The sequence below is a fragment of the Chelon labrosus genome, assembly GCF_963514085.1.
Source record: "Chelon labrosus genome assembly, chromosome: 15".
Classification (NCBI taxonomy): Eukaryota; Metazoa; Chordata; class Actinopteri; order Mugiliformes; family Mugilidae; genus Chelon; species Chelon labrosus.
Genome location: NC_140348.1, coordinates 15,397,382 through 15,412,725, shown reverse-complemented (window position 1 = coordinate 15,412,725; position 15,344 = coordinate 15,397,382). Strand labels below are relative to the sequence as shown.

The 15,344-nt window shown below is 41.1% G+C and overlaps 1 protein-coding gene across 1 annotated transcript; it reads right to left on the bottom strand.

The window, feature by feature from the left end:
• Positions 1 to 981: 981 nt before the first annotated feature.
• Positions 982 to 14,226, bottom strand: golga7bb (golgin A7 family, member Bb; the record flags this gene model as incomplete). The annotated part of the gene is made up of 5 exons (XM_084561350.1): positions 982 to 1,065; positions 2,092 to 2,193; positions 7,399 to 7,551; positions 8,185 to 8,310; positions 14,215 to 14,226. The coding sequence occupies 5 exons, from the start codon at positions 14,224 to 14,226 to the stop codon at positions 982 to 984; spliced, it is 477 nt and encodes a 158-aa protein (XP_084417476.1).
• Between the last annotated feature and the right edge of the window lie 1,118 nt (positions 14,227 to 15,344).

Genomic DNA, 15,344 nt, shown 5'->3' with positions numbered 1-15,344 from the left:
TTACAGGGCTTGAGTTTGCTTGTGTTCCCAATGAGCTCAGACCACCGAGAATACTGTCTGGCTAGGACAACTCCAACGCATCTGCGTGGGTGCAGGAAAGCATGGCCACTTGTTACAGGTGTGTGTCTGTAGTACTGTGCCTTGGGTATGGTTGTATGCATTTGTATGCATATTGAGTGTGGGAGAGAGAGTGGGAGTGTGTTTAGGATTGTGACCTACAGCTGCGATGTGGATCACCAGTATCCACCGCTGTGAATGAGAAGGATAAATAGACCAAGGTGCTTTCTGTTAGCTGTTTGAAACTGAAGCCAAATGCATGTGAGCGGAGCATAGAAGCAAGCAAACCCACAGAAGGCCCAATTTGCAAGCATTCAAAGCAGCTTGACCTCAACCCCCCGACACAAATGGAGTCATTCAGTAGGAACGGAGAACACTGGGTCTCCAGGTGGCTGGTATTTTTCCTCCTTTCAGATTTCAAAACTGCTGCAGACATAAGGCTGCGCTGCCAATCGATCAGCAGATAGATGAGTAACCCTCCTGAAAACAGCCGTTGGCATTCAGTCTAATCCAAAGTTAGCCTGCTGAATCTGCTGATGGTTTGAGTCATGGAAACAGGTGTGATGGAATGAAAGAAAATGTAAACTGAAAACAAAAGAAAACGATGATTATGTTGTTTTAGATAGCCTTTAGAGAGTGAAAGCTATTCCCCCACAGACACTAAGGCCTACTGTATGTGTGGGTTCTGTTGCACTTGTGTTTTTTATGTCATGTATCCAGTTTGCTTGTAAAAACCAGCTCCTCTTCTTGAGGTGGTACATTGCAGGCCCCAGCAGGCAGAGTGTGAATGCTGTGGATCACCTCCTCGCCTTTTTCTCTCCACTTGTCCTAAAACCTGGTGCTCTCATGTTTCAGCATGCGGATGTTGGTAAGTGTTCCGCTGCCCCTGTGGTGGTATCCGTATGCCTGGTGCTGCCCCTCCAGTCACCGAGCACTGCTGCCTGATGACATGCTGCTGCTGGGACTGGAGCCGCCCGAGCCTCGGTCTTCAAACACACTGATCTCGAGCTGAGGAGGCAACAAATGTCAAGGATCATCTCGAACAATTTCTCCGCTTACATACGTAGTGATCCTTATTCTTGGAATGAACACAGCGATTGCAAACACACAATAGGGGTTTTCTTGTAATTGGACACTGGTTTCAAAATACAATCACATTATATTTGACTTTGATTAAGTCACAAATGACTGAATGAAAAAGCTTAGTGCAGCCCACATGCCTGCAAATCTCTACTACCACCAGACACATTATTTTGTCTACACTAGGCCTGACTTAGCTGTACACCAGATGAACCGTTGGACCTAGGCTGTAATCTGATTGGAAACACAGCCAATTTCAATTACTCAAATCTCTCATTAATAATAAAACATTACAGAAGTTCAGGCTAAGAGATCATGCAAACCAAAGGTGATGCATGCAAGACATATGCTAGGCTGTTTTTTTGTCTCTAACTAGCAGAGACCATAGTGTATAAGAAAGTATAGACCATTAAGGGTTGGTAATAGTTGGCTCTACGACACGGAGTCTGTTCTTTCAGTCAGTTTGGGCCAGGACTGTGTGATGGTCTACTGGACACATTTATTCTCTCCTTCTGCCTGTTGGATCATCCACACTGCCAAAAACAGACATGGTGCTGGTTACTTCTGAAAACCTAGCCACTCATCGATAAAGCCACCTGCAAAGCTATAAATATAAGAAAAGACTTCATTTATTTTGTAATAATAAAACCGCTTAGGTGGCTTAAGAAAAGTAAAAACAACATCACAAGTTTGTATACATTTCCGGCTCCTGACTGACCACACCATCCTGGGAAACAGTAGGTTGCTACTGAACAGCTATTCTGCAGCAGATGGAGTTTAAGAGCCTTTATCAAGGGCACCTTGGCGATAATGGACAGGGAAAAGAAGGTCATTCTTATTCATTTATCCAGATGCTTCTGGTGTAGCCCCAGTGTTTTTTTGCACTTTTACCAGTGTTATATGTGTTAGACTATCTTGTATGGGCCTTCATCCTTGCAGAAACGGGAAGGATACAACTCTCATTCCTCTCTCTATGGGGTCTGTGAGCAGCAGACCTCTAGGAGCGTATATCTTCTCATTCTGCTCCTGGATGTAACTTGATATCTTCTTCAGCACCTGGAATAAAAACAGGCAGTGGAAGGGGATTAGAAAAGGTCTGAGGTACATTCAGAGATAATCCAGATTTGATTAGAACCATTGGAGGCAGGATGAAAACACAAGAGGCACACGCAGTCCCGAAAATAATCTGAACACCCATTCCAACTGGGGATCCATTACCTGCCTTACATTACTTGTGCCATCTGTGTTACATGTAATGACCACGTACCTAAAATAGGTTAAACATGGGCAGAGCTGCAGCAGTGGAAAATATGAAAAGTGGAAGAAATGAGTTTGCAGCCACTCTGTGCATAGTTAGCATATGACAAATGATACCAACTCTCTTGAGTCACTGCCTCGTCTTTATTTTTCCTGAGCATTATAATCCAAACTCAAAGTAATTCCATTATGCTCTAAGTACGGCAGTTATTTTTTATACATACTTCCAAGCCACTCATGTCAAGCAAGGCTGTATGAATTGAATTACTAAAATTGATGAGTATGAGCTTTTCTCTTTTTGAGGTTTTTCCATTTGGAAGCTTCAGTTTCTAACTCGAAAGATGGCGCTTTCAGGCTAAATGTCATGCCTTGGTTAACTGCCAGGGCAATTTGGAAACACTTTAACATATGAAGTGGACAGTTTATTTAGACTGTATTGGCAGTGAAACCATTTCTCAGTTTTGCAAGTGAGCATTGCATCAACTGCACAAAAACCACAGAGCAGCAGTGGAGTGAATCTGTGCAGTTCAGACCATGCTTTGGTGTACAAATTCAAACAAGCATGTCTGTATACATTCTTCCAACGCATTACAAATACACACACCGTTTGTCCCGGAGACTGAAATAAGGTCCAAGGAACCTAAGCACCATGACGAAGTCCAAGGTTGTTGTTGATAGGAACTAAGCAACTGTAGACTGATAGCCTGCCATGCTACACGGCGATCCATTAGCAAAAGTGGCTTCATTAGAACAGCTTATTCAACCTCAGTTATGCCTCTATGGGTACTGACAAAGCTTATGTGCCGTAACACTCCTAAACTCTGTCTAATCATGTCAGTCAGCTAAACCACACTCAGCTGGGCCTCACTTACACAGTGAGGGTGGTCGCTAATCATAAAAAGAAGGTTCAATCTCTAGAACACTGAACCTCGGACCGCAGAAGCCAAATGTTTGCCCTGTCATTATATGTGAAATAATAATGCACAACATGTGCCCATAGCGGTACTTCAACACTATGCATGCTACCTATTTTAATGCCAGCTACTTCAGCAGGATAGCCCTAGCCCATCACTGTCACTTCGTACTGATTCTTCATGAGTGAAAGTAACTTTATTTTGGACCATTTGTAAGTCTTACTGGGGTATAATGATAAGTACAACAACACTAATAATAATTAAAGTTGCATATACCACATTTTATACTTCATATACTACAGAACAAATTATACAGTTTGCCACAAAAATCTTGTATAATGTGCTTTTGAGGTATTTAATCTCATATTTTAAAAGTGACAAACTGAAAATCTCATTCTATCTCTCTCCGCTTATCTTCTTGTCTCTGTCTTTGTTGTCACTTGTCACTAGAGGTGAACGTGATTGTAGAGATGCTGCCGATAGGTGTCTCTGCGGAATAGCTGTCTCTTGGGACATTTTGCTGATGGATACACTGTTTAACAAGCAGCATTTGTTGTTATTAATGTTAGGTACGCAGAGGTATGTCGGGCCTTTGTAGAAAAGTTGGCATAGTTATCTTTGCCTCAGGATTCTCCTTTCATGCTGTGTGCCACTTAATGCAGGGTTGTTGTTTGTGACTGGTCCAGAACATGGTCCACACATTGGCATTTACATTTAAAACTTTAAAACGTTCTTTCTCCTAGTTTGATGCTCATAATAGGCTTTGTGAACCCCAGGCGTAAATTATTATTATTTTTATTACTACTACTACAAATAACAATTACTGGATAGTACTACTACTACTAATAATAATAATAATGATAATAGTAGCAGCAAAAACAGCATCTTCACATAAACAAATGTCATTGCCTTTAAACCATCTCTGTATCTATTCTAAAGCAGTTTATCCATCTCATCTACAGCTTTCATAGGAAGATAAATAAAACTGATTGTATCTGGAAGTTTGGCACACCTTGACGTTTCTTTCAAACCGTGTCAATCAAGGTGTCAAAAAGATGTATAGACTTAAAGGATGCTTCATTGCGATGTAACCTATTCATGTGTGTTCCTTAATTGATTTATTGAAAATGACAGGTTCACATCCTCTTTTGTGAGTTAACTAAAGGTCACTGCAGCATTCAGCCTTCAGAGATTAAAACAACAGAGACTGAGCAACACACTGAGCTGCGCTCCTCTGGGATGTCAAGGGCTTGTTACAGCTGCAGGCACAGCTGCTCATATAGTGACCCTTGCTAGTGGAGACTAAACATCAGAAGAATACTTCTCTCTGTCTCCCAATGGACGAGGAAACTTTTGCACTGCAATGTCTGGAAAACATTAAGAAACATTAAGACAATTTCTCAGTGAAAAGCAACTGAACTGAAGCCATCAAAAGGCAGCGGTTTGCTCCTTTGAATCAGTCTCAGATCTATGTGGAATAACACCAAGCATAAAGTAATCAATATTTGATGTGGAACAATGGCATTATATCCACACATTTCTTAACGCAATATGTTAAAGAAGTCGATCAAAGGGAATTTAACATCCCAGTGAGCAGGCAGAGGAACACAGAGTGGAGCCCTGACTAATCGCTTTACTGTGGTCCAGGGAAAAGGCCAATCCCTTCACTCGCTAGCGAGCTCTCAGGGCAGCTCAATCCTCTTCAGCGTAACAATATGACAGTCAAGTGTCCAAGCTGTGCCTCTATTGCACTGGCATGTAAGTGACAGCTCTTCTATGAAAATCTTCTGAAGGTGACAATATACACATAATGCTCTGCTTATGTTTCCAAGTGCAGTATAAAGAAATTATGTGTGGATACGTGTGTCCGTGGGAATCCTATACTCCATGTACAGTCAGATTCTTGTCAAATACAGAAGAAGGAAAATAGTAGGGCATAAATTGCACAGGAGACAAGTTATATGAATACCTGCGTACACACGTTGTGTTCTGACTTGCGGGAAGCAATCACTGTCCTTTGATGGTGTGAAATGTAAGCATCGAAGGGCTCTTGGTGCTTCACTGAATCGGCACGCTGATCCACAATCATCGCAGTGTGTCACACACAGCATCAACTTGGGTGGGAGCATTTTATCATCGTCAATCATAACGTTATTCAGCCAAAATGATTAAGTTAAACAAGTAAATAAACAACACTCCTGTGGAGCTGATAGCATCTCAACATCCCAATGGAGCGGCACCCAGCTGAGAGGGAGATGAAAGGAGCTTGAGACCGGGCCATATCTGCATGGCTTCAACACGACAATAAGTTATTTTGTGCTTCTTGGTCATGCTCCCAGTACCTCTGCGCAACTTTGATAAAGAAATGTTTAGAAAACGCAACAAAAGAGATGAAAGTTGCAAACGACAAAGATCAGCACAGAAAAAGCATGGTGGAACTTCACGCCACTCCAGTTTCATCTAAAAACATCGGCAGGTACACATAAAATCACAAGAGGATTAATCAAGATGGGTCGGTGTGTGTGATTGCGTTACGTATGCGTGTGTTCTTGTTCCATCTCAGCGACAAAACGACGCAGCCGTGCACTGGTTTAACCACCTGCCCCCCGAGATGGACATCTTGGTCGTAAGTGAAGGTAAATGCTGTATTATAGTTGGCGTGCCATGCCTTGTCCACCGGCACACAGGTTTGCGCCTCAGAGCAGGTTTTAAAATGCTGAGGACGGACGGCTGAGGAGAACATTGTGCCGGAGAGAATCAGATCATATCTCCTGTTTTTCTGGCGCTGCTTCCTACTGTCGGTGAGTCTAAATAATGGCCTGTTCTGATCTTAGAGACCCAGAGTGCATTGTGAGAGCGGGTTCACATAAGAATGGACAAATAAGGCATTAAATAAGCCTAGTGCACTGGCAGTAGAGTTAATTACTAAAACTTAAAGGATCCTCATACATTCATTTATGTTCAAATATACTAATTTTAATATTATAACTATTTAATATTTTAATATTTAGCACGTCAACCTCAGTGACTACATGTTTAGCACGGTCACCTCCTATTTCCATGGTTCTGGTTCAGAACTTGCTCTCTGCTTTTTGCTCAGAGATCAAATGTCCTCCCTTGTGGCCTTGTGGGTTTCTTCCAGGTGCTTTGGTCTCCCCCACAGTCCAAAGATACTGTATTAAGGCTTTTTATGCAGGATGTTTAAAACAGCAGGATCTGTGAATTGCCTGTGGCTGTGAATGATTATTTTTCTATATACATATGCATTGGATGTGTAAAAGACTGGCAGGGTTCTCTCTACCTCTCACCAACTGTGGGATACGCTCTATTTCCCACTGTATCCTAGGATACTGTGTTGAGAGGACTATGATTAAACAGATATCTCTATACATTTATTGGATTTACAGTCTTCTAGGACAAACAGAGCTTTTCCTTAGTCCCCCTGAAACTATTAGTGCTGAGTGTGCTGTTTGTTTCAAAATATTTCCATGATCCTAAAAACAGGGACAGATTTTGTCCCCCGTCCCAAAATGTCCAATGGCCTGAGCAGGCACCGGTCTTACATGTTCGAGCTGAGAGACAAAGCTAGAAAATACTGATGATGAAGATGATGAAAATACTGTAAAGGAGAGATGTCGGGGCAGAGACAAACTCGAAAATAAAACCACACTGAAAACCTACAGAGCAGCTTTTTTTGGTCACTCTTGAGCGCATGAAACATGTAAAACCACTTAACAACGTATTTGGTCTAATGGGAACCCGAAGCGTCATGAGGTTTGCGCTGTAATCCACAATAAGTCAAAGTTAAGTTTAAAAAAGTTATAAAAGACTGTGTTATTACACTATGAGACCGTGACCTCTACAATGTTGCACTACAAGTTAAAAGTAAAGCTTAACATGCTCTGTGGAACTGTAAGTTACAAAACATTCAGATGCTTAGAGGCATACGCCACCATATATTTATTTATTTATTTAATTTTAAGGGCATTTGAGAAGCTGGCCTTCCCATTTAACTCTCAAAATGTTCAAGTTAATGAGTAGTACATGGCCATTATGTGTACTAGACTTCAGGTGACTGCAGATTTATTACCTTCTCATAGCGTGTCTCCATGCAGAGGAAGATGATGTAAGCTGTTGCACAAGCCAGACATCCTTCCAGGTATGACTGACCTCCAATTTTCTCTGCCTCCACATAATAAGAGTTCAGGGTCTTCACCGTCTCCTCGAGCAAAGTTCGCTCAATCTACTTACAAAAACAAACAAACATCCGGGTAGTGATATGGAGGCATGCACTCGCAGGACTGCACACGTGAAAAGCGTTTCAGCGTAACTGCAGGGACAAGCTGTGGAGCAATAAAACAACCTGCCAAACATACCAGCTGCTTTCTGCGACATTCAAAATGCTTCTATTTTGTCAAGCAGTTTTGAAATTCACCTCACTTGCAGAGTATGGAAAAAAGTGGAGGCTAAGATGAAAAATTACTTGACAGTAGTGGGTGGTGGTTGGACAGAGAACATTAACGGTGACTTTTATGCAGATTTAAAAACTATTTTCTAACTGCCCCTTCACTCTGGCTCACGCTGTTTGTCTCTGTGCCTGTTTTCCTTTTTGTTTTCAGTGTGAGGACTGTCTGCTTTAGATGCTAATTACAAGACAATTTACATAAAACCAATCACAGGTGCTAAAGGTAGCAAGGTAAAAGAGCAAGTTTACACCATATTCTCTCACAGTGCCCAGTGGGAAGTGTAAAAATAAAGACGCTATGGCTTTTCTGAGCACACAGTTATAATATACAGTAGTTCTAACACTTAACTTGTTTTACCAACATATTTGCCTGGATGTACACTGTATATTTGAGTGTCTGGTTGTGCTCACCCTGTTGTCAAGATCTGAAGGGAACTTGTTCTGGAATCGGCACACAGTTCCTTCGCTATAGTCTCTCTGCACGAACACCTTCGTTACCAGCGATGCACTGTGCCGCAGCTCCTGAAGGTTGTGGAACTAAGAAGATAGGGAAAACAAACATGGTAAATTTGTGGTCCAAAAATACTGTACATTTTCATTCATGAGTTTAAAAGAGAAAGTATGCTTTTAGCTGCTTTTACTGCGGATTCACATTAGGAACAGAAAATAGGTTTCTTTATAAACATTTCTAGTGCAGCCAAAAAATATATATTTTGTTTTCTTAACTTATCAAAACCGTATAAACATTACAAGTTTATAACATTACATTACAAATCTCAAAAGGCACTTTGTGACTGCAGGAACTCTGCAGGAATCCTATAACCATTGGAGGAAATGTAGATTTTTTGTCTGCACTGTAGGAACAGATAACAGTCGGGGGAAGAGAAAACCCTGAGTGATGTAAGCACACTGTATATATTGATAGTTTCAGGAATAAATGTATGTTGATTGGTTGAACACATGATTGCAGCACTGGAAACTGCCTTTCAAACTAAAAGCAACCAATTGTAAAACATAAGCTATGCTAAAATGCCTTAAAATCGTGTAGATCTCAGGTTTGTTTCGCACTGAGTAATTAAACTCAGGATTCCCCAGAACTCTTTGATCTGAAAGCACCTAATAGCAATGTCCATAAAATAGTATGTTTTATTTAGTCCTGACAGGTTAAGGTTGTATTTTTCCCTGATAACACAAGTGCAACTTGTCTACACTGTGAGAGAATGGCTAAGATGTTCCTACAGCGGTGGAGGTTCACAGTAGCGAGCACTCTCACTGCATTCCCTCAGCATAAATAGGCCCACTTGCTGTAATAACAGTCTGAAAGACTCCTTTTTACAGCACTTTAGCGGCGAGTGGTATGTTTTACACCCAAACAGTCATTCCCCTTAGAAGCATACGGCAGCAAGCAAGTGGGCCAGTGTAAACCTGTCCCCTGCTGATCTAAATTGCTCCCCTCAAGAGGATGGTAATTAGAGATAGAGCAAGAGTGTGGAAGGAGGGAGGGAGGAAGAGAAAAGGGGCTAGAAAACAAAGAGGGAAATACGAGGTTGTATTCATTTTAGAGCTTAAATCATTTTATACAAACATAATATTTCACAGGATATGTTGAATATTTGTGCAGGTGGTATTTTTTTTCATTGTGTCATTGCCAACAATTGGCTAACAACAGTAGGGTTTTTACTATTAAAAGGTAGATTATTTAAATGCACGATCCAGAGAGAGTCTTTTCCATGTAACGTAGTACAGTGCCAGCCTTTCATCTCTAAATAGGGTATATCACTCACAACCAGGAATAGCATCCAAGCCGCTATTTTTGTCTACTAACAGCCAGTCATCTCACAGCCAGAGCTTTTAATATCCTTCTTATTGCTTGTTCTGTCTCTCTAACACAACACCCCACCCCCACTCTTCCCTGTGCTATCTTCAAGCCATCATGATGAACAACAAGTCACTCAATTAATAGAAGCAATTATCAACACAAGGTTGAGCATCATTTATCCAAGTTGGAATCAGCTGAGAGTGAGGTTTGTTAAGATTATGCAGGTTCTGTGTTTGTGACTATCAGAGTGTGTGCAGGTGAATGTGGAGGTATTTACTATACAAGTATGGGATGTGGTGCACTCATGAAAAAGTACCCTGTAAGCAGCAGTACCGCGGGGGAAACGCTCTATTAAAAGTGCATGCCCTGCATTCACAGGTTTTACTCGAGTAGCTTAAACATGTGTTCCTTAAAAAGATAAAAAAAAAAAAAAAAAAAAAAAAAAAAAAAGGCCCAATGTGATTCAAAGTAAGTTTTGTTTTTATATGAAAATCTACTACTTAGTGTGACCATTTACATGGTTACAGAAGGAAAATACAAACAATCCAAAAAGTGATTATAGACGATTATAGATAAAAAAAAGAGCATTGGAAGAAAGAAAATATGATATATTGATGTAACTAAGGAAGGAGAAAGAAAAATTAACAAGATTTGACTGAGGAAAGAAAAATCTGAAAGATGTGAAAGAAGAAAAGGGAAACAGAGGAAGGAATGTGAAGTAAAAAGAAGTCTTACACTTTGCTTTCCTCTGAATGACAGACACTGCCTGAGACCTAAACACTGGCTGAGAATACTGAAGCTGGTGCCAGTGTTTAAGCTGACAGGGGTTCTGGGAGTAGTCCAGTCCAGAGTCATCTGATTGAACCTTGCCAGATTGCCTCGCACTTGTCACATGCACTCTATTCAGGCCGGTGGGACGTCACGCGTGTTTTGGCCTGTTGTTGACCAACTGACCTCTGTCTTACATTTCTGTACTCCTGCAGTTTGCAGCTGAGCTAAGCAGACAGGAATTGTCGCTCTCTCATTTATCCGATCAATCTCAAGATATCTCACTCGCTACTCCCCTGATTTCCATAAACTTGCACAATGTTTTTTCCAAAGTTTAAAACTGCGAGGCGTAACCTGGAAAGCTGGAAACCTCAGAATTTAACAATAGGATTGTTATTTATTTATTTTTTTTTAACCAGGAATGGACTGGAAAGCAAGAGTGAGCTGACAGGACACTCCACACTGTGAAAGACTTATATGAAGGGCTCCCTCTAAGCCAACGAAAACACTATGATTTACAGCCCATGATGCATTAACGAAAATATAACAATGAATGCCATATTTCAGTTTCTGCAAATAGATCCCTGCAAATCCCACACACTGATCCTTTAAGGCTCCTTTAGTCTGAGTGACAACAATCATCGTGTACAGTGTGACAGTCTGTCTTGTCATACTGTCACACTGTACACGATGAGACTATTACAATTTTGTCCGCAGCAACGGTCTTATATTAAACCAGTTCTGCAAAGAGTTTGCCTCTTTACCATTATGTTTGATTTTTCATTGTTTTGGTCACATGTATGCAGCATATTCTGCATCATTTTGTGTCAATTTCTGACTTTTTGTTTGTTTGTAGATGTGGGCCAAAGCAGTGGTTAATGAAGGATGGGATAAACTATAAGTGATCAGGTTCAAACATTTTAATTCAAAGATATCATCACAAAACCTTCTCAGCTGATTACTTACATTAAAATAACGTGTTTAAACAGGGAAATTAGGAATTGCCTGGTTTTATATATGAGCTAATTTGCGTATGTGTCCAGAACAGAAACGTAACCAGCTGATAAAGTAAAATTGTAATTAGACAAAATTCAGTCTATGAATGATATATGAACTAATCATGCCATATAAGCCGTCCGAATACACATAAGAATAAAGTTGTGTCTATGTAAATGTTAAATTTTGTAAAATTTCTTTCATTTTTATTGGGAACCATTATTTATTACCATGAAACCTTTCCAACAGACTTGCATTATGATTTCTGAGTATGCAAATGAGGGACTGACTAATAAAGTGAGCATTCATTTGCATACATAAGCGGCATAAATAAAAAAACATGTGTTTTCTTTCCACTAGTCTGAACCAAAACACGTTAAAGAATCCTAAAGTGTAAGAAAAAGAGGCAATCACGTTGAGGAAATCACGTTTACAAACTCTCAGACACAATCATAACCTCACAGAGCTTGTAAATGTTACATTAGTAGGGCTGGTTTCATTTATCTTATGACTCTTCAACATCTCTGAAACCTTATCCTGAATACCTGCTGAAGTCCTGGTGTTAATGTTACTGGCAGAGTTTTCTCTGTCCTTTTATGTCTTGATGTTTACTCTCCTGTGTGGGAGATCAGGGTTCAAATCTGGTCTATTCCTCCGCCTAAATATAGTACACAGGCAGACAGCAATGTTATGGTGTCATAGTGATCACACAGGACTGCAATCACATTGCAGCAATGAAATAAAATTGTCCTAAATGCAAGACAACAACAACACCAAAGATCTGTGACCCCTCATGACGAAGAGAGAGATCGTTACCATATTCTCTTTGTCACGTCTTTCTTATTCCTGCACGCTGTTATCATCCCGCTCTTCATTTCCTCAGATCTGTGGGTCTGTGTGAGTCTCATTACCGTGACATGTTTCCCAGTTAAGTCACTCCAACTCAAGGAACACAAAGCAACAACATGGGCGAGTGCTGCCAGTGGGCAGAAATTGCAAATGCCACACACACACACACAATAACAGCACACAGTAAATGCACTGTGAGTGTTATTCTCAGCTCTTATGGCTCTTTCAGCATTTCTCTTACTCCCCGCTCTCTCATTTCATCCCTCCATAATATAACTGGTCCCCTGCCAATGAGAGCAGAATTGTTCATGTTTACTGCCAAGCTGGGTTAGCCAAAGGTCTGTAAATCAATTCTGTTTATACAGTGCTGACAAAACAATGACATATTCATGACATCTAGGTGGAAGATCAGCGACTGTGGGACCAAGGCTGGAAGACGCATTGTTTCAGTATGGAGTTGGGCCTGTGCCAGCCTCTGAGATGATTACTATGCTTTGACACATTATTCCTCAACAGTGGAATACTCAAGCCAGGGATCATGCCCACAGCCCGAGAATAAGGTCTGGCAGTGGTGGACTTAATGGATCCAGAGAGCGTCCATGCAGCAAACAAACAGTCGGCAGAATGAGCTGATTGTTGCCCAGTCACTTAACGTCAGCAAATTAATTTGTTTGCTGACTTGGCATACAGTGAAGATCATGGAATTAGTTGTAATGCAATATAAGAAAGGGAAAGAGGAAGAGACGTCTAAAAGAATTAATAGAAGGCAAACTGTGGTGCTCATCTCAAGCTCCAATCACTGATAGTTACAAACTGCAGCAGCCTGTTCACATTAAATATGCCATGGATAATTGATGGGCCTTGGACATAAAATCTGTCCTGGATCCACACACTATGTGTTTGTGTGCATGCAGTGTTTGTGCACATGCTTGTGTGTTTATGTGTGTAATTGATGGGGCCTGGACAGGGATACTGGCAGACCACCAGAGGAAATCAGGGCCGCTCTGCCAATGGCTCAGGAGAAGAAAGAAAATCATGAATCCTTCCCAGCTTCCTGTCTACTGCACCTTTACCTGCAGCATCATTATCTCACTCACAAATTGGATCCTCTCAGGTGTATCTACCGCCTAAACACGCACGCACAAACTTGCATGCCGGCACACATACAGTAACTGCATGCAAGAGCTGTTCCGAACCAAAGTAATATTGCCCGGCAATCATCGTAAAGATAACTAATGTCTTCAGCAGCACTGTGGTGACATCGCCAAGGACGCTTGGGGGGGAGAGAGGAAGACGTGCTGCTGCCCTGAGAGCTACCGGGCATTACTGAAGCTAAAAATACACCAGAAAGCGCTGTTGAAGCTGTTTGAAGTAACTTGTTGTACTACGGCATGTTTCATGGGTTGGCCGCATCTATATAAACTACATTTATATGTTTATATGTTTATATGTATACACTGTCAGGCTAATTTAAACTTAAAGACAGAGAGAGAGAGCGAGAGAGAGAGAGAGAGAGAGAGAGACAGAGAGAGAGAGAGAGAGAGAGAGAGACTGTCCCTGTCCATGGTGCTGACTGGTCCATCATCATCATCATCATCATCACTCTTCTCATCAGCCTCCTCAGCTTTGAGCCTGTTGGATATGCTCTACCTTAATGACACTGCTTTCTGATTCTTGTAAGAGAAAACCATACATGCGGTAAAGAGGGAAAAAAATAAAATAATAAAGTTATTCATGAGGGGAGGATATATGTTTGGAATTGAAATTGAAGCTTCTGAAAGGAAAAAAGAATAATGTTGTTGCGTCAAGATAACATCGGCACACGACTTCAAAATCTTCAACATCTGTTGAAAAACCCCATTCTCGATAAGATACATAAATAGAAGGAGCAACGAGAAGAAGCAACACATTCAGTTCACAAGACTGCATTCTTCATCTTTGAATAACAGCGACGGCAAGGTGATACTCTTCAGGTTTTGTTCCAAGAAAAGGCGGCGGGTGTCTCTTACCTCTGTCGCCATGTTGCAGCAGGACGGTGCAGGACGTGTCCCGTGTTGAAAACGACAACCGTTTGCTCGCGTTCTGTGGGACCACGCGACTACACAGCCTGGCGGGCGGACAGGCAGGCAGGCAGGCAGATGGGGCGCACGAGCGCAGGTGCACGCGTGAGTGCGTGGCCACGCGCGCGCCTCGTGATGTTACCGCGCTATGAGGTTGGTGATGGTGGTTATGCTAATTTAAAGCAGGACATTAATGTATACACCGAGAATAATTTCCTCTCAGTCCTCAAGGTCAGACTTTACTTTACGTTTATTTAGATTACTGCTTCTCTCTGTGCCTCAATATATATATTTTTTTTTCCGGCCATTAATAATTTCATTGATAATCAATAATTCAGATAAAGTGCCCGGGATTACACTTCCATTTGCGACCACTACAGAAGCACAACAAATCACTTGACCTACCTAGAAAAGCTACTTCCAAGGCTTTTAAACAAAACCCTAAAAGTAAAATAAAATACTAATAATAACTGCTGCAACAACAATAATCATTTGCAAATACAATCCTACATTTCTGTACTGTGTTTGTAATACTGCTCCCTCTAAAACAGGCTTAATCAGTGCTGTAATAGCTGAAGAACTGCTGTTACTTTACTGGTATCTGGGGAGATATTACAATAGATTTAATTTTAAAGATGAATACCTTGCTACTGTCAGAAAGCCTGATTTCCTGCCTATGCAGTGCTGCATACTGTATTTGTTTACTGCGGCCAACGCTGCAATCCTTTCTGGCACTTCCTGGTGCAAAATGGTGATGCTCCCCTGACTCATAACGTACCCCATATGTTTAATGAACCATTAGAAAGTCCTCATATGCAACATTTATCAGAGCCCACTTGGATGTACTAGTCTGAAACATTTTTCCTTTCAAGAAACGCGACTCCTTCCAGTTCAGCTTATGATCTTACTTGGTTTGAATTTTTTAGGGAATTTACTTAAAATTCAAAAAGGTGGCTAATTCGTGGCAGACACATTAAAGCTCATGTCCGTCTGCTCCCGAGACTCCCAAGGAGATGAAAACGTTGGAAGAAAAAAGTGAAATCACTGTGACTGATGATATTTCTGGAGTAAAATTCTTG